The sequence below is a fragment of the Patella vulgata genome, chromosome 5 (assembly GCF_932274485.2).
Source record: "Patella vulgata chromosome 5, xgPatVulg1.2, whole genome shotgun sequence".
Classification (NCBI taxonomy): Eukaryota; Metazoa; Mollusca; class Gastropoda; family Patellidae; genus Patella; species Patella vulgata.
This window is the reverse complement of record NC_065883.2, coordinates 48,423,619-48,444,745: the sequence shown is the minus strand read 5'-3', so window position 1 is coordinate 48,444,745 and position 21,127 is coordinate 48,423,619. Positions and strand designations below refer to the sequence as shown.

General features: G+C 37.1%; 1 protein-coding gene across 7 annotated transcripts in view; it reads right to left on the bottom strand.

Annotated features, from left to right (window-relative positions):
• Window positions 1-1,253: 1,253 nt before the first annotated feature.
• LOC126821157 (dipeptidyl peptidase 3) overlaps window positions 1,254-21,127 on the bottom strand; it is a 183,136-nt gene continuing 163,262 nt past the window's right edge. For 6 of the 7 annotated variants that reach the window (XM_050549511.2, XM_050549513.2, XM_050549510.2 and 3 more), the window contains one exon: window positions 4,587-4,844. In XM_050549511.2, the coding sequence (XP_050405468.1) occupies window positions 4,699-4,844 (146 nt within the window). In that variant the 3' untranslated portion in view covers window positions 4,587-4,698. Of the gene's footprint in view, window positions 1,545-4,586; window positions 4,845-21,127 lie in introns of those variants that run through there. The other variant, XM_056100758.1, reaches the window with a different exon arrangement.

Sequence of the window (21,127 nt, the reverse complement as noted above, 5' to 3'; positions counted from 1 at the left end):
TACCCTGAGCAGAAAATGCTCATTATCAAACTTAGTCAAGGTATTACTGTAATGAAACTATACACCAAGTTTCATCAATCTCACTTAATTAGAACTAAAGTTATCGTGTCCCAAAGCATCAACCAATCAAATTGCTTATCTCTGCTTACCCTAAGCGGAAAATGCTCATCTTCGAACTCCATCAAGGCATTGACCTAATCAACACATACACCAAGTTTGAACATTCTAGCTCAATTAGGAAGAGAGTTATCGTGCCCCAAAGTATCAACCAATCAAATTGCTTATCTCTGCTTACCCTAAGCGGAAAATGCTCATCTTCGAACTCCATCAAGGCATTGACCTAATAAACACATACACCAAGTTTGAACATTCTAGCTCAATTAAAAGTTATCGTGTCCCAAAGCATCAACCAATCAAATTGCTTATCTCTGCTTACCCTAAGCGGAAAATGCTCATCTTCGAACTCCATCAAGGCATTGACCTAATCAACACATACACCAAGTTTGAACATTCTAGCCCAATTAGGAAGAGAGTTATCGTGTCCCAAAGCATCAACCAATCAAATTGCTTATCTCTGCTTACCCTAAGCGGAAAATGCTCATCTTCGAACTCCATCAAGGCATTGACCTAATAAACACATACACCAAGTTTGAACATTCTAGCTCAATTAGGAAGAGAGTTATTGTGTCCCAAAAAGTGTGACGGACAGACAGACGGACAGACGGACGGACGGACGGACGGACAGACAGACGGACGAACCCATTTTAATAGTCCCCTGCTTTCTTCGAAAGGCGGGGGACAAAAATCTTAGTGGTCGCGATAGATATAAATTAACTCCTCACTATTCTAAGCCGATGCGTATCATTGAAATTCAAGGATGTGTTATTACTCTGTCTGATGGGAAACGATGGCATTCAGATGACATTGTGAAGTATGCTACGAAGGTGAAAATCAAAGTGATGATATGTTTGGTTTTGAACAATCTAATCCTTATTTATTGTTTAATCATAATGCTAATAATTGTGCCAATCGTGATGCCGTGTTAATGCGAAATAACAATGATCAAGTTCCAAGATATCCAATACGAGTTCGCGCAAGACCAAGATATTTACAAGACTATTCGATGTGATAATTCTTTGTTCTGATAAACATTTTGATAGATAATTTTATAATAACTGATATATTGTTTATTTCAATATTAAGCTATATTTCTATTAATGATATTATTGTATGACCAGATAGACATTTATGCTGTTTAGTTCTTTAATTTAAAAAGAGGGGAATATGTGATGTCTGTGCATTCATGTAAATAGAGATAAGTAAAATAGAAGATGTCCATCCAGAATTATATCATGATTATTATATGATGAAGTAATTATGACCTATGTGTCATTCCATAATAGTACATTCCAGAAGGATGACTCATACTATACGTCACCCGCTCATGTGTAGTGCGGAGGAAGATGTTCGCCATGCTGATTTCTTGAAGTATACCATTTCGATGTTGTTTAGATGTAAATCATTCTTGACTAATAAATGTTTGTCTACAACGAACATAATAATAATTGTTATCCGATTTTTAAAAAAAACGTTTGAATATATCACCTTTACACACTAAAGATGAGTTCGAATTTCTTAAAAATCGGACCAAAACTGACAGACAAAATGGCCGCCCCACGTACTCTAGAGATCACAATTTTCTTCTGATTTTGATGAAACTTGAAATGTAAGTTTACAACCCAAAGATCTCGGTTCCTTTCGATATTCGCGCATATCGGACTGTAAATTCCTGAATTATGGCCAGTGATTTTACGAAAAATCGTGGTTTTAGCTTGTGGACTCTATAGAGGTCATAATATACTATTCAAAAAAAGTAGGGGATATTTGATTTTTAAGTGTTATTAAAGTCACCTAATGAAACTGACGAAGAAACAAATGACAAAATGAAATGAAGTTCACATTCATCGATTTATTCCAAATGATCGTTAGACTAAGTAAGGCACAGACTGACCATTATAAGGGTAAAATGATACCCGGGGTCAAACAGCAAAGTTACCACAGCATCACAACAAGTCAGTAACGGGTAAATCCTCCTCTGTTTGCCAAACAAGCATTGATCCGACGTGGCATACTCCTAATGAGACGTCTAAGGTCATTTTGGTCCAGATTGTCCCATTCCTGTTGCAACGCAGCAGCAAGTTCTTGGACATTGGCAGGACGTTGTTGACGTTGACGTAACCTCTGTCCAAGCATGTCCCAGACATGCTCGATGGGGGAGAGGTCGGGACTCAGTGCTGGCCAAGGTAATGTGGTGATGTTCTGTTGTTGGAGGTAACCTGTAACGATCCTGGCCCTGTGACATCTTGCGTTGTCATCCTGGAAGATGAAACGGCGGCCATGACGTCGTGCGAACGGCACAACATGGACTGCCAAGATGTTGTCCCGGTAGTACTGGCCTGTAACACGCCCTGCAACAACATGTAAAGCCGTTCTTCCAGCAACAGTGATGCCTCCCCACACCATAACAGAACCACCCCCAAATCGATCATGTCTGATGACGTTAACGTCTTGGAAGCGCTCGTTTCGACGACGCCACACCCTCCTACGTCTGTCCAAAAAATCAACAGTGAACCTTGACTCATCTGAAAACATCACATTGCTCCAGCGTCGATTATCCCAGTGTTGACGATCCCTACACCAACGACGTCTTGCCTGAATGTGATGATCTCTCAAACAAGGGATCACGCGAGGACGTCGGGCGCGAAGGTGACCCCTATGCAGTCGATTCCGAATCGTCTGGCCACTCACTCTCACACCAGTGTCTGTTTGAAGACGAGCGCTGGTCTGATTTGCTGTGATGACACGATTTCTCAAGGCCAAGGTACGGATAAATCGATCCTGGGCTTCAGTTGTCGCCCTTGGTCGACCTGAGCGTGGTCTGTCCTGTACAGATTGTGTATCACGGTATCTGGACCATAGCCTGCTTATGACAGACTGAGAAACATTCATCGTCCGCGCCACAACCGCCTGTGTTGTGCCGATCTGTAGCATGCCAAGGGCACGTAACCTTTCATTTTGGGTAAGCCGACGCATATCAAAATTTGTTTTCTGGTCACTAAAACAATTAAACTGATGTTTCCACCCTGGAATTCAATGCCACAATGACTGTAACATTCAAAGTCAGAGTCGTGCAAATCTTGGGTTGGACCCCCATGATGATCCCAAGCATCACCTGCATTCCATGCGGTAGCTATTGGTGCGTTTGGGCGTCACATGTAACTGGAAATGTTTCTTCTGTTAGGTTCTATAGTGACTTTTTTCCTAGTCATTTGCATATTTTAGTATTATGCCCCCAAAATCAAATATCCCCTACTTTTTTTGAATAGTATATTTATCCGATTTAAAAACCCGTTTGAATATATCACCGTTACACCCTAAGGGTGGTTGAGTTCAAATTACGTAAAAATCGGACCAAAACTGACAGACAAAATGGCGGCCCTCGTACACAATTAGTGTAAACATCTGGTATATCAAAGTTGTGGACCCTCTAGAGGTGACAATTTTGTTCTGATTTTGATGAAATTTGAAATGCATGTTTATAACCCAAAGATCTTGGTTCCTTTCGATATTCGCGCGTATCGGATCATAACTTCCTGAATTATGGCCCCTGATTGTATGAAAAATCGCGGTTTTTTTTATACGCCCACATTTTCATGTGGACGTATATTGTCGTTGCCCCTGTCCGGACGGACGTCCGTCCACAATTGTTTGTGAACAATCTAAAGGCCACAATTTTTATCCGATTTCAATGAAACTTGAAATATAGGTTTATCACTATAAGATCTCGGTTCCTTTCGATATTAACATGTATCGGACTATAACTTCATGGATTATGCTTCCTGATTGTACATAAAATCGTGTTTTTAGCTTGTGGACCCTCTGGAGGTCACAATATTTATCTGATTTGGTTCAAACTTGAAATGTATGTTTATAACCCACAGAGCTCGGTTCCTTTCGATATTCGTGCTTTTGATATTCGTGCATATCGGACCATAACTTCCTGAATTCTGGCCCTTAAGGATGGTTGAGTTCGAATTTCGTAAAAATCGGACCGAAACTGACGGACAAAATGACCGCCCCTCGTTCGCAAATAGTGTCAAAACATTGTGTATCTTGAAACTTGAAATGCATGTCTATAATCCAAATATCTTGGTTCCTGTCGTACGTACATATCGAATCGTAACTTCCTGAATTATGACCCCTGATTGTACGAAAACTTGCTTTTTTTAGCTTGTGGGTCCCTCTAAGTCACAATTATTATCCGATTTAAAAAAGAAGTTTGATATATTACCGTTACACCCTAAGGATTGTTGAGTTCCAATTTCGTAAAAATCGGACCGAAATTGGCGGACAAAATGGCCACTCCTCGTTCGCAAATAGTGTCAAAATATTGTGTATCAGGGTTGTGAACCCTCTGGAGGTCACAATTTCCATTTGATTTTGATGGAACTTGAAATGCATGTTTATAACCCAAATATATGACCACATTTCCGTTTTGGCATATAAAATTAATATTAATTTTGACAGAAATTATGAATTTTTTATGTACCAGTAATTGTCATCACACACACAAAAACACATACATTGTATAACAACCAGAAGAGCTGTTAGCCTAATAATGATAAATGAAGGCACGATTTAATAAATGGTCTCGAAATAAGAACGATCTTTAGCCCACAATGAGTATAAGCAATCATCAATATCATTAGAAGGAAATCTATCAATAAACGACTCTATTAAACCAGTGGGTGTTGGCTCATACGACTTCATTTCAACACTATTACCTACAACAGAAAAGTACACAATATTATTAGTATTAATATATTGGCATATTGCCCCCCAAAATACAAAAATTTTGTGGGGGGAATGTGGTGTGTGTAACACAAACATGGTATACTACTGTGTCAAATCGTCATTACTCAACAACACATGAACATTAAATAACAATGAAGAAATTATATATTTTCTTGGTAAGAGTGATATCTACGTTACAATAATTGCAACCAGCTGCTGCCCGGCAGGATACGCCCACATTTTCGAGAGATGGATAGAGAACAAGCTAACAAGAAAGTGATTTTTCCTACAATCAAGGGCCATAATTCAGGAAATTACAATTCGATATGTGTTATAAACTTATATTTCAAGTTTCAACAAAATCGGATAAAAATTGTGACCTCTATAGGGTCCACAACCTTGATATACCATATTTTTACGCTATTTGAGAACGAACGGCAGCCATTTTGTCTGTCAATTTTGGGCCGATATTCACGAAATTCGATCTCAGTCGTCCTTAGGGTGTAACGGTGATATAATAATAAGTTTTTTTTAAATCGGATAAAAATTATGACATCTATAGGGTCCACAAACTAAAAGCTCGATTTTTCATACAATCAGGGGCCATAATTCAGGAAGTTACGGTCCGATATGCGTGAATATCGAAAGGATCCGAGATCTTTGGGTTATAAACTTACATTTCAGGTTTCACCAAAATCGGATAAAAATTGTGACCTCTATAGGGTCCACAACCTTGATATACCATATTCTTACGCTATTTGAGAACGAACGGCGGCCATTTTGTCTGCCAATTTTGGGCCGATTTTCACGAAATTCGAACTCAGTCATCCTTAGGGTGTAACGGTGATATAATAATACAGTTTTCTTAAATCGGATAAAAATTATGACCTCTTTAGGGTCCACAAGCTAAAAACGCGATTTTTCGTACAATCAGGGGCCATAATTCAGAAAGTTACGGTCCGATATGCGCAAATATCGAAAGGAACCGAGATCTTTAGGTTATAAACTTACATTTCAAGTTTCAACAAAATCGGATAAAAATTGTGACCTCTATTGGGTCCACAACCTTGATATACCATATTTTTTACGCTATTTGAGAACGAAGGGCGGCCATTTTGTCTGTCAGTTTTGGGCCGATTTTCACGAAATTCGAACTCAACCTTCCTTAGAGTGTAATGGTGATATAATAATACGGTTTTTTAAATCGGATAAAAATTATGACCTCTATAGGGTCCACAAGCTAAAAACGCGATTTTTCGTATAATCAGGGGCCATAATTCAGGAAGTTACGGTCCGATATGCGCGAATATCGAAAGGAACTGAGATTTTTGGGTTATAAACTTACATTTCAAGTTTCAAAAAAATCGGATAAAAATTGTGACCTCTAAAGGGTCCACAAGCTAAAAACGTGATTTTTCGTACAATCAGGGGCCATAATCCATGAAGTTTCGATCCGATACATGCCAATATCTTTTGGGGATAAACCTATATTTCAAGTTTCGTCAAAATCGGATAAGAATTGTGACCTGTAGAGAGTCCACAAACAATTGTGTCCGGACGGACAGGGTCGACGGCATAATACGTCCACATGAAAATGTGGGCGTATAACAAAAATTCTTTGTAAAACCACTGTGTTATTTATCTTTAAGTGGTATAAAATGGGCAGAAAATTCGAAAAATAAAGGGCGATAACTCTGAATGAAACTTATAATGCTGGAATCGGATAGACTTCATGTATCCAAAAATGTAGGTCAAATTTGAAAATGTTGCAGAATAACAAAATTGTCCCGTAAACAACGCATTTTCAAATTTCGAACGACAAAAGCCATAGATGAATGTTCGAAATTTAAAAATGTGAGATAGCCATTGTCTCCGAAAAGGTTCAGGGTTTCCAAAACTGTCATTTATTTGAAAATAGGTAAAGAACTGATGAAACTACAGCCGTTTTTTAATTTCCGGCCACAGTTCAAAATTCGGCCACTTACGGTCTGCGCAGAAGTTTCAGATACGGTTTTTCAAGTAAACACCACATGGTTTCCCATGTAATTGTTTATCCATATTATTACTTCTCTCATCTTGTTTATTCTTAATTAATGATTAATCTGTAACATGGTTTCAAATTGTTAACTATATATTGCACCACATTTTGTTATACATCATTATTTGCTTGATAACGATATCTGTATGTGTATCGAAACGTAGCATGTTAATAAATTCAGAAGTAGTATATCCATATAAGTGTTTTTAATTTCGGGATAGTTTAAAAACGTGGCGTTGGCATTTATTAAGAAGGATCAATAGGTATACATAAACAATTTTGCGTTTAAAAAATCGACTAAGGAAGACCTCAAAAGAATTGATTCGCGCGAAGGCTAATAATAATAAAGTTTTGACAAATAAAAAAAATGGTCCCAACCTCGTGGGGAAGAAGTAATTTTGTATGATGTCGAAAATCAAAGATACACTTCAGAATGCCATAATTTGGTCAGAAAGTACATTGCAAAACGTTTACTTGAGTATCGAGATGACTTTAATCTTTCGTGTTCGAGTTCTGCCATGCCTCACAATAAATTACCAGAAACCGTGTTCAGTCATCTCGATCGCGCCCTCGTCTAATATTTTTGGCAACCAAGCTTCCATTTTATATAAAATGAATAAATCTGATGAATGGCTAAAAAATCTTTCACCTGATAAACGTAATTTGTAACCGGACGCATCTAAATGAGTCGCAATAGGGGAGAATCAATAATGAGATAAAGACAAAATAAGTGAAAATATTGATTTTGAACGAAATTGAGATTTTCACAAAAATGAGTCTATAAATATACTATCTATCGACACAGAAGATCAAAATAGCAATAAAACATTTTAAACACCTGTATTTGAACGTTTTGTAAGAGTACCGTATTCTTAAATCTGTCCTATTTCTCAAAATTCTCGGCGAAATTAGTTATTTTTCTTCGCTCAGTGGGACGACCTGTCATTCCTCTTGCATAACAATTGGCATCGTTGTAAAGCGGATGAGCATCTCTAGTTTATAAATATGATCAAAATATTGTCGATGAATTGATTTTGAACGGATACAATCGACGTTAAACCCCATTTCATTTCATTTCATTTCACGGATACAATCGAGTTTTACCCCCCCCCCCCAAAAAAAAATATAAATAAACTCCGCCTGTTGCCATGCTGTCCACACAACTCCATTGCTGATTGGCCCGGACACCGCGTGCAAGACATTATCGATAAATTATTGGTTTTGGCAATGTTTTTGGGTACCTACATGCGATGCACTCTGATAAGTGGCAGAAACAAAAAATTAATTCTGATCGTACAGATTGCCGTTGAGTGTTAATCGAAACCACGTGGCTGATGATGTAAATTAATCGACAAGCGGGTGTGTGTAATTGAGTAATACTATTACTAATCAACTGTCACGGGTCAATGATAAAGCCGTTGACAACTCATTATTTACTCCGAATAATTAATCCAAGTGTTGATTGTTTGATATCTCATATCATCTTTAAAAAAATAATCTATAGGCCTTAAATGGAAATAAACAAAATGGCCAATAATGTTCTTTTCGAATAGAATTTTATTGATAGCTGAATTCCGTTTAACGTTGCTTCTTCATACGGCATGCAAAGTAAGGAATGCATCAGGGATATTATTGTTTAAAATTCTCTTATCACAATGGGTCGAAAAAGTGAGAACGACCAACGTGCCGAGATGCGACGATTCTCGAGTCTGCCATTGAGTATCCTCTGAATAATGTTGATATTTACATCAAAGCCAAAATGGAAAACAAAAGCCAAACAAATTATGGACGGACGGGCGGACAGGGGCGACGACAATATACGTCCACATGAAAATGTGGGCGCATAAAAATAAATGAAATAACTTTGAACGGCACTAATATTTTTTGAATCAGATTGACCTTAGCTGTTTGAATATTTAGGTTAAATTTGTAAATTTTGAAAATTAAAGGCATAAATTGTCCTGCAAACAACTTTGTCGCCTGTCCAACCTATTGGGTTTTCTCCGGGTCCTCCGGTTTCCTCCCACTGCTAAAGACCCCTACGCGCAAGCGAAATATTGAAATAAAATTAAACCATATGTTAATCCCGAAATGACCTAGTTTTTGTCGAGTGGACGTTAAACCCCACTTCTCTCTCTCTCTCTTGTCGGCACGTAAAAGGTCAAAGGCGAAATACGAAATTATGAAAATTTTCAAACACGAAAAAATCGATCTTGATCCCGAGCTATCCTGAAATGCATTAATTTCAGAAATAAGGGAGGCATTGAACATATTACGGCCTATTGTGTGTATTTTCACGTTTGTTTAAGTGGATTTTTCACTGTTCTTCATATTCAATTCCAAATGGAGACCATCAGTTGACCGAAATCAAAATTCTGTTCTAAACGTTTTTTAGGCATTCCTTCAAGGATTAAGAAAATGTAACTCCCATGTCAGTAAGTATAATATCGCGAAATTTTTCTCCTTTTAATATGTGATAAATATTATCGCGGCGCAGCCAACCGCTGGAAATTCCAGAGATTTTGACCATCGGAAGGATGCCTCAGCAGTCAAAAAAGGTCAAAATAGGAGATTTCGGTTTTTAGTGTTGCGGTCATTTTAAAAAATTGTCTTGTAACGATAATGTGTATAGTACTAACACCTATCACATACGGAAGGGGCGATAAGATCCCTTTGCATTTGCAATTTCAAAATTAATTAAAACCAAATTTAAATTCCGAAAATGTTTTTTTTTTTGTTGCTAAAACTCTTTTATTTTTAAGCGGATCAAAATGGGAGTAAAGCACAGAGTCCGGGATGGTAATGGGCGTACTGTGTCCAAATTTCATGGTTTTCGGAGAATTGGTGCCGGTGTCGTAGCGAAATTCCAATTTTTTCCCCTTACAGAATCCGTAAATTGACGAACGGCAGGAACCGTGTCAAGAACAAACGACCTGAACGAATGCAGGTATCGCCTTGAAATTTTCAGGGCACCCAGGTACCAACGTGAAAAGTTCCTAGCCGGAATTTGGTAGTCATGGTACCTTTGATTCCAGTGTGGCGCATGCGCGAAGTCAAAAGAAGTTGCAGTGGATTTTGGGTGAATTTCGGAGTGGTTTGGTGTGGTCGGGTGGATCCGTGAGGTCGGGTGGACCTAAGATGGCGGCCATAATACATGAACAAGCATTCATGAAGTTTTGCGACTGGGGTTGATTTTCAATGCACAGGCATCATTCCTGTGGTCCGATTACCTTCAAATTTACACAGAATGTACCTTGGAATTCTAGCTATCACATATTAAAAATAGAAGAGTGTGGAATTCCGAGAACGTTGAAAATAAATTCGAAGCCCACCTCCACCCATCAATGTTTTTTTTTGTTTAAAAAATTGCCGTATTTTATCGATTTTTTTATTGTTCTTGATATCTGAGCATTTTCTCATTTTAATATGTGATAAATATCATCGCGGGGCAGCCAACCGCTAGAAATTCCAGAGATTTTGACCACCGGAAGGATGTCTCAGCAGTCAAAAAAGGTCAAAATAGGCTATTTCGGATTTTAGTGTCGCAAACATCGTTCCACTTCCAGTCATTTTAAAAAATTGTCTTTTAAGGATAATGCGTATAGTACTAATACCTATCACATACGGAAGAGGCGATAAAATCCCTTTGCATTTGCAATTTCAAAATTAATTAAAACTAATATTAAATTCCGAAAACTGTTTTTTTTTTTGCTAAAACTTTTTTTTTTTTTTAATTGGATCAAAATGGGAGTAAAGTACAGAATTCGGGGTGGTATTAGGCGTACTGTGTCCAAATTTCATGGTTCTCGGACAATCCGTTCCGGTGTCGTGGCGAAATTCCCCCTTTTTCTCCTTACGGAAGCTGTATCTGGACTTAGAGAAAATGAGAACGCCAGCTGACCTGGAGCCGTGCCATGAACAAACGACTTGAAGAAATGCAGGTATCATCTTGAAATTTTCAATTTGGTAGTCATGGTACCTTTGGTTTCAGCGTTGCGCATGCGCGAAGTCAAAAGCAGCTAATTATGTTGTTATGAAGGGATCTTTTTTACAAAATGGACCTATCTCTTCGAAACTTCGGCTACCCCTCCCCATTTCCGACCTCGGCGCATCCAAAAATTGTCTCCAAATTAAAATCGAACACCTAGTTCCATCTCTATTTTTTGTTTTACTTTATGTACCCCCGGGAAAATGGCCACCGCTCGCCCCCCATGGGTCGGGTCCTAAAATTATGTACCCCCGGGAAAATGGCCACCGCTCGCCCCCCATGGGTCGGGTCCTAAAATTTTTTGTTTGGAATTGTGTTTGGGACCATAAGCCAGATACCAGGTGAGTTTCAAGTTGGTGTGCACGATAGTAGGGTTGTGACGCGCATGCGCGGGCCTACACTCGAAAACAACCTTGTCGGCACGGAAAACATCAAAGGCAAAATTCGAATTTTTTGAAATATTCAAATACCAAACATTCGACCATGAGCCAGGCTATCCTGAAATGTATTAATTTCGGTAATAGGAGACAGATTCTTTAAGCCACGACCAATTGTGTATGTTTTTAAGCCCATTAATGTGGATTTTTCACTATTTTTCATTTTCAATTCAAAATGGCGTCCATCATTTGCCAGAAATCAAAATTTTAATTCTTACAATTTATGGGCTTTCTTTGAAGGATTCAGAAAATATAATTCCCTTGTCTGTAAGTAAGATGGTGGCACTTCCTGAATGGGCTACAAACTCCATTTTCTGTGAACAAATCAGAAGTGTCGTAGCTAGTACAGAAAAAAATATTCAAGGCAATCTGACCTATATTTAGTCGATTTTTTGGAAAAGGGCATTTTTAATGGTATCGTTTAAGTTGGGTCAATGAGATCTACATACATTCCAAATTTCATGAAAATCGTACCAATATTAAAGAAGTTGTCAATTCTGTTTTACTTCCGGGACGAAATGTCAATGACGTTATTTTCGAAATTCGAAAATCGGAAATAGCGGATTTGAAGTAAATATTTCAAGGTAATCAAAGAAAAAAGAATTAGTAAAATAGGTCACATAGTCACAGAGTTATTGGTATGTAGGTCAATTTCTTCGTAAAATTCAGTGATTTCGGATTCGTAAAACGTTTTGAAAATATATTTAATCAAAAGCTGCCACCCATTTTATTTTTTTTTTTTTGGGGGGAGGGGGTACATGTAGGTCAAAGTTTCAGAAAGATCCTATGGTTAGATTCTGTCTGAGAAATCCGATTTGCAGAAAGTACACAAAAAAAAAAAATAAATAATAATAATAATAACTAGAACTGCGATGATAATAATAATAATAATAATAACTAGAACTGCGATGAAGTAATGACGGGTTTCACCGGTGCCACGTTACCCTAAACATGTCACTTCCGGTACCAATGAAACCATTAAACAGGTTTCCACATAAGCATTGCACACATCAAATAAAATGGACGCCGAATCAACCAAATCCAACAATATCAATTCATTTTATACATTTGTTACATGTAAGTGTACAGTACTTCCGGTGATAATGAAAATGTTCAATTAGTTTTATGAAATTAGAAATGACATAAGGCATCACATGGTGAAAATTTTATGTAAATCGAATAATAATTGCCACTTTTATAGACCAGAAACCTTGAAAAGTGACTTGTAGAAAATCGTCTATTTCTCTGCAACCGTACAAGTTAGAAACCATTTTCTGGTATCTGTGTGATCGTATGGGTTCAATCTATTTGCTGATTGGAATCAAATATCATAATTTTAATAACATTACAAATCAGACTCATTTAAATAAAATATCAGTTTTGAAGGCTAAAAATACAGTTTTTGCCAAAATGACGTTACTTCCGGTGATAATGAAAATCTTAAATTACTTGTATGAAATCGTAAATGGCATTAGGTATCACACAGTCAAAATTTCATGAAAATCGAATAATAATTGACACTTTTGTGGACAAAAAACCTTGAAAAGTGACCAGTTGAAAATTGCCTATTTCTCCGCAACTGAACAAGTTAGAAACCATTTTGTGATATCTATATGATCGTATGGGTTCATTCTTTTAGTTGATTAGAATCAAATATCAAAATCTTAAACAAACACTAAATACGACTCATTTGAATAAATCATTTGTTTCGAAGCCTATAAATACAGTTTTTGTCCAAATTTCGTCATTTCCGGTGACATTGAAAATGTTAAATTGAGTTGAACTAGTCACAATTGACATTATGCATCAAATGGTGTCACTTTTATGAAAATCCAATAATAATTGACTCTTTTACAGGTACAATAGCGTAAAGACTGACTCATGCAAAATTGACCATTTCTCGGCAACTGCGCATATTACAAATTAATTTTCACATACATTCTCTCCGTATAGATTATTGCTACGAGTTTATGAAAGTTACGAAGTAATATTTTAAAATATGAAAACGCTGGATGGGTTGTAAATAGCTTAATTTTACACTTTTTTTTCACCTTTTAATCGAAATAGCCCGAAAACGGAATCGAAATTAAAAAAAACTGGGCCCAACATTTTGTGCGCCTTTAAAGGGCGCGCCCTTTCAGTTATACCAGATTTGAAAAAAATAATATTTGCTTTCGAAAAGTGGTACCCAACTGTCAAAATTTTAGTTTTTGGTAAAATTACGCCACTTCCGGCGCCGACAGATAACTCTATCGGTAACAAAAAAAAATGGCAATTGAGACAACGGAGCATATGAACTTTGTTTTATACAAATCGAACAATAAATAATTAATCTAGGACTGAAAAAATGAATTAGCCAATGGCAGCCAAGGAAAATTACTGAGACAAAAAAAAATCAGATTTTTGCTCAAGTCAGTTGACTCGTTAATTTTGTGTAAAACACGACTAAAAAATATTAATAAATAAAAAAGTTTTTTGTAAAAATTTAAATTTTCGAAATTTGGCGCCTAATATCTGTGAAGATTTGCCGAAAATCAAAAATCAAAAGTAGCGTATCGAAAGTTAAAATCCAATGATTATTGCTCAAATTACTGCAATATTTCTAAAAACGATAGCTTCGGTGATTTCGGACATTTCGCATTGTCGCAGAACGTTCAAAATAGCTTTATCCTCTAAGTCAAACCCTCTTTTCCAGTAAAACCGAAGAAATCGTAACGATCCGACAAGCAGTTGCTGAGATCTACTCAAAACAAAAGAATAATAATAATAAGAAGAACTAGAATTGCGCGCAATGCTGAAGGCTTTCACGGTCGCAAAGGCGTCACACGATCGCCAGATATATGACAAAAGACTATCCCCACCACTCCCCCCCCCCCCCACCCCAAAAAAAACCCACACTCTAGCATAACTCAGATATTGACCCCTAAACATGCTCCAACTCGTAAAAATCCGCTGTTTTCAATTTTCGATCTGTTTTTTGGGCTACCCATGACAATTAGAAAAATTGTACAAGGGTTTCACACAATACACTACCCAGTAGAATCTCGATTGAGCAAGTTTGAAAGAAATCATTGGCGGCTTTTCCGAGAAAAGTAATTATATAACTGTTAAATTAAACAACGGATAACTCCTACCTCTTAAAATGATTTATATAATTAGTAAATAATTATTATTATCTAATGATTGTTGTTTTGTGACATATATAGTGTAACCAATATATACATTGTACTTTTATAATCAATATGATACTGTGCATTAGTCGTGTTTCTGTTCTTATGAATTTAATTTCATCATGCAAAATTTGTAAATCGCCAGTAGGAATAAATGTCTCTTATATAGATACATTATGCTGGCTGGAAATTACACGGTAGGCTAGCCTTGGGGACTGTTTGTAAATCGCCAGTAGGAATAAATGTTTCTTATATAGATTCATTATGCTGGCTGGAATTTGCACGGTAGGCTAGCCTTTGGGACTGCGCTGTATCATACGGTCTGTCATTGAGTCAACTGGCGGGGTTTCGATTCCCCGGTTGTACGTGACAAGGAGTAGGGTCGCCTGTCCAACCTCGTGGTTTTTCTCCGGGTCCTCCGGTTTCCTCCCACTGCTAATGACCCCTACCCGCAAGCGAATTATTGAAATAAAAAATAATGAACCGTATGTTAGTCCCAAAACATGCTCGTACAGCGGCGCTAGTCTTCTTTCATATAGAATTCCAACCGCCAAGGGATCTTTTACGGTCACACCAATGTGTACACGGGACTTCGGAATCGCGTTCATGTCAGCCACTCAAACATGTAACTGGTTCAAAAATTGATTGAATATTCAATGAATTATCGCCAATTTTCTGGTTTAGTGCACGTTAAAGATTTGACGTCACTAATACAGTTTTGATATTAAATACAGATACTACTGCAACCGCTTAACAAATTGGATTTTCTTATAAACAGCGCGAGCCGTCGATTTCTATCCAGACGATTACCGGTATAAGATGATTTTGACCAAGAAGCAACAATATTAATTCAAAGACTAATTATTACACACAGCTATCAACTATTTCTGTTACAATGTCACTATACCCATATTTTGGATAGAAGAAAACACTCATAGTTGAAATAATTTTAGTTCAAATATCATCACTGATAAAAGCACTCTTGAATTGGCTCTATACGTTGACAAAACGTACAGATTGTATCCCCTCTTATGTTTCGCTTAACAATGAAAGGTGCCGTGTTCAATTTTCGATCCCTTTGTTCTGCTACTCCTGAAATTTGGAACTGTTGTACAATGGTTTTATATATAACACTACTGATAGGCCTCTCTGTAGAAGAAGTTCTAAAAAAATACTATGTTGACTTTTCGAGAAATAGACCTCTAAAAATGCTCCAAATCGTAAAAATACGACGTTTTCGATTTTCGATCTCATTTTTCGGCTAACCCTGACATTTCAAAAAATGATACAGTGGTTTCACAAAACAGAGTGCCCATTTATCTCTCGATTGAGAAAGTTTTAAAAAAATCGTTGGGGGCGTTTCCGAGAAACACGCGTCTAAAGTTGCTCGAAATCGCAAAATACCGTACTTTTCAAGGTCATATAACTTAACAAAACTATACAGTTATATGGGACAACAATCACTGGTTTATTATACACAAGCACGACGTTTCGATAAGTATTCTCTTATCGTTATCAAGCACAATGACATTTAGTAAACTTGAGGGTCTATATATATGTACAATGCGAAACCATTCTTATTACTAATCATTAGAAGAGTTCAACCAATTAACAGACATATTTAACATCAAAGACCTGAAAAGCACCGTGTGATGACAAGGATATAGTTGTACATGAACCTTAAAACCACCCTGATATTGAAAAAGAAAAATGATTAGGGGGAAACCATACATTAAACAAACAGTATATAACAGATAGAGCATTATAAACACACGGTCTTGTAAATAAAACCACATTCACAAAATGTTATGAAAACAAAGCATAATAGCACTAAGATAACACAATAATCTGATCCAAGGGTTTGAAGGATCTAATATAGGCTAATAATAATATACTAAGTTAACATAGTAATCACGATTCAAGGTGTTAAAGTTCAGAGAATATATGTTATTAAAATTTAATAACTGGGGGGGGGGGGAATCAAAAATATACATAATTAAAAGAGATAATTGGAGGGGGGGGAGAAAAACCCATTAGACCACTTGTATGTAACTAATAAGGGCTTATAACACCGGATCTTGACTGAAAAGTATGTTGACTTTTCGAGAAATAGACCTCTAAAAATGCTCCAAATCGTAAAAATACGACGTTTTCGATTTTCGATCTCATTTTTCGGCTACCCCTGACATTTCAAAAAATGATACAGTGGTTTCACACAACAGAGTACCCATTTATCTCTCGATTGAGATAGTTTTAAAAAAAATCGTTGGGGGCGTTTCCGAGAAACATGGGTCTAAAGTTGCTCGAAATCGCAAAATACCTTACTTTTCAAGGTCATATAACTTTTTTAGTTTTTGATAGAAACTTGTCGCTGAAGTACCATCTGATAGACAATTCAATTGGCTATTAAACGATATACAATTTCACGGATACAATCGAGTTTTACCCCCCCCCCCAAAAAAAAAAATATAAATAAACTCCGCCTGTTGCCATGCTGTCCACACAACTCCATTGCTGATTGGCCCGGACACCGCGTGCAAGACATTATCGATAAATTATTGGTTTTGGCAATGTTTTTGGGTACCTACATGCGATGCACTCTGATAAGTGGCAGAAACAAAAAATTAATTCTGATCGTACAGATTGCCGTTGAGTGTTAATCGAAACCACGTGGCTGATGATGTAAATTAATCGACAAGCGGGTGTGTGTAATTGAGTAATACTATTACTAATCAACTGTCACGGGTCAATGATAAAGCCGTTGACAACTCATTATTTACTCCGAATAATTAATCCAAGTGTTGATTGTTTGATATCTCATATCATCTTTAAAAAAATAATCTATAGGCCTTAAATGGAAATAAACAAAATGGCCAATAATGTTCTTTTCGAATAGAATTTTATTGATAGCTGAATTCCGTTTAACGTTGCTTCTTCATACGGCATGCAAAGTAAGGAATGCATCAGGGATATTATTGTTTAAAATTCTCTTATCACAATGGGTCGAAAAAGTGAGAACGACCAACGTGCCGAGATGCGACGATTCTCGAGTCTGCCATTGAGTATCCTCTGAATAATGTTGATATTTACATCAAAGCCAAAATGGAAAACAAAAGCCAAACAAATTATTGACGGACGGGCGGACAGGGGCGACGACAATATACGTCCACATGAAAATGTGGGCGCATAAAAATAAATGAAATAACTTTGAACGGCACTAATATTTTTTGAATCAGATTGACCTTAGCTGTTTGAATATTTAGGTTAAATTTGTAAATTTTGAAAATTAAAGGCATAAATTGTCCTGCAAACAACTTTGTCGCCTGTCCAACCTATTGGGTTTTCTCCGGGTCCTCCGGTTTCCTCCCACTGCTAAAGACCCCTACGCGCAAGCGAAATATTGAAATAAAATTAAACCATATGTTAATCCCGAAATGACCTAGTTTTTGTCGAGTGGACGTTAAACCCCACTTCTCTCTCTCTCTCTTGTCGGCACGTAAAAGGTCAAAGGCGAAATACGAAATTATGAAAATTTTCAAACACGAAAAAATCGATCTTGATCCCGAGCTATCCTGAAATGCATTAATTTCAGAAATAAGGGAGGCATTGAACATATTACGGCCTATTGTGTGTATTTTCACGTTTGTTTAAGTGGATTTTTCACTGTTCTTCATATTCAATTCCAAATGGAGACCATCAGTTGACCGAAATCAAAATTCTGTTCTAAACGTTTTTTAGGCATTCCTTCAAGGATTAAGAAAATGTAACTCCCATGTCAGTAAGTATAATATCGCGAAATTTTTCTCCTTTTAATATGTGATAAATATTATCGCGGCGCAGCCAACCGCTGGAAATTCCAGAGATTTTGACCATCGGAAGGATGCCTCAGCAGTCAAAAAAGGTCAAAATAGGAGATTTCGGTTTTTAGTGTTGCGGTCATTTTAAAAAATTGTCTTGTAACGATAATGTGTATAGTACTAACACCTATCACATACGGAAGGGGCGATAAGATCCCTTTGCATTTGCAATTTCAAAATTAATTAAAACCAAATTTAAATTCCGAAAATGTTTTTTTTTTTGTTGCTAAAACTCTTTTATTTTTAAGCGGATCAAAATGGGAGTAAAGCACAGAGTCCGGGATGGTAATGGGCGTACTGTGTCCAAATTTCATGGTTTTCGGAGAATTGGTGCCGGTGTCGTAGCGAAATTCCAATTTTTTCCCCTTACAGAATCCGTAAATTGACGAACGGCAGGAACCGTGTCAAGAACAAACGACCTGAACGAATGCAGGTATCGCCTTGAAATTTTCAGGGCACCCAGGTACCAACGTGAAAAGTTCCTAGCCGGAATTTGGTAGTCATGGTACCTTTGATTCCAGTGTGGCGCATGCGCGAAGTCAAAAGAAGTTGCAGTGGATTTTGGGTGAATTTCGGAGTGGTTTGGTGTGGTCGGGTGGATCCGTGAGGTCGGGTGGACCTAAGATGGCGGCCATAATACATGAACAAGCATTCATGAAGTTTTGCGACTGGGGTTGATTTTCAATGCACAGGCATCATTCCTGTGGTCCGATTACCTTCAAATTTACACAGAATGTACCTTGGAATTCTAGCTATCACATATTAAAAATAGAAGAGTGTGGAATTCCGAGAACGTTGAAAATAAATTCGAAGCCCACCTCCACCCATCAATGTTTTTTTTGGTTTAAAAAATTGCCGTATTTTATCGATTTTTTTATTGTTCTTGATATCTGAGCATTTTCTCATTTTAATATGTGATAAATATCATCGCGGGGCAGCCAACCGCTAGAAATTCCAGAGATTTTGACCACCGGAAGGATGTCTCAGCAGTCAAAAAAGGTCAAAATAGGCTATTTCGGATTTTAGTGTCGCAAACATCGTTCCACTTCCAGTCATTTTAAAAAATTGTCTTTTAAGGATAATGCGTATAGTACTAATACCTATCACATACGGAAGAGGCGATAAAATCCCTTTGCATTTGCAATTTCAAAATTAATTAAAACTAATATTAAATTCCGAAAACTGTTTTTTTTTTTGCTAAAACTTTTTTTTTTTTTTAATTGGATCAAAATGGGAGTAAAGTACAGAATTCGGGGTGGTATTAGGCGTACTGTGTCCAAATTTCATGGTTCTCGGACAATCCGTTCCGGTGTCGTGGCGAAATTCCCCCTTTTTCTCCTTACGGAAGCTGTATCTGGACTTAGAGAAAATGAGAACGCCAGCTGACCTGGAGCCGTGCCATGAACAAACGACTTGAAGAAATGCAGGTATCATCTTGAAATTTTCAATTTGGTAGTCATGGTACCTTTGGTTTCAGCGTTGCGCATGCGCGAAGTCAAAAGCAGCTAATTATGTTGTTATGAAGGGATCTTTTTTACAAAATGGACCTATCTCTTCGAAACTTCGGCTACCCCTCCCCATTTCCGACCTCGGCGCATCCAAAAATTGTCTCCAAATTAAAATCGAACACCTAGTTCCATCTCTATTTTTTGTTTTACTTTATGTACCCCCGGGAAAATGGCCACCGCTCGCCCCCCATGGGTCGGGTCCTACACTCGAAAACAACCTTGTCGGCACGGAAAACATCAAAGGCAAAATTCGAATTTTTTGAAATATTCAAATACCAAACATTCGACCATGAGCCAGGCTATCCTGAAATGTATTAATTTCGGTAATAGGAGACAGATTCTTTAAGCCACGACCAATTGTGTATGTTTTTAAGCCCATTAATGTGGATTTTTCACTATTTTTCATTTTCAATTCAAAATGGCGTCCATCATTTGCCAGAAATCAAAATTTTAATTCTTACAATTTATGGGCTTTCTTTGAAGGATTCAGAAAATATAATTCCCTTGTCTGTAAGTAAGATGGTGGCACTTCCTGAATGGGCTACAAACTCCATTTTCTGTGAACAAATCAGAAGTGTCGTAGCTAGTACAGAAAAAAATATTCAAGGCAATCTGACCTATATTTAGTCGATTTTTTGGAAAAGGGCATTTTTAATGGTATCGTTTAAGTTGGGTCAATGAGATCTACATACATTCCAAATTTCATGAAAATCGTACCAATATTAAAGAAGTTGTCAATTCTGTTTTACTTCCGGGACGAAATGTCAATGACGTTATTTTCGAAATTCGAAAATCGGAAATAGCGGATTTGAAGTAAATATTTCAAGGTAATCAAAGAAAAAAGAATTAGTAAAATAGGTCACATAGTCACAGAGTTATTGGTATGTAGGTCAATTTCTTCGTAAAATTCAGTGATTTCGGATTCGTAAAACGTTTTGAAAATATATTTAATCAAAAGCTGCCACCCATTTTATTATTTTTTTTTGGGGGGGGGGGGGGTACATGTAGGTCAAAGTTTCAGAAAGATCCTATGGTTAGATTCTGTCTGAGAAATCCGATTTGCAGAAAGTACACAAAAAAAAAAAATAAATAATAATAATAATAACTAGAACTGCGATGATAATAATAATAATAATAATAACTAGAACTGCGATGAAGTAATGACGGGTTTCACCGGTGCCACGTTACCCTAAACATGTCACTTCCGGTACCAATGAAACCATTAAACAGGTTTCCACATAAGCATTGCACACATCAAATAAAATGGACGCCGAA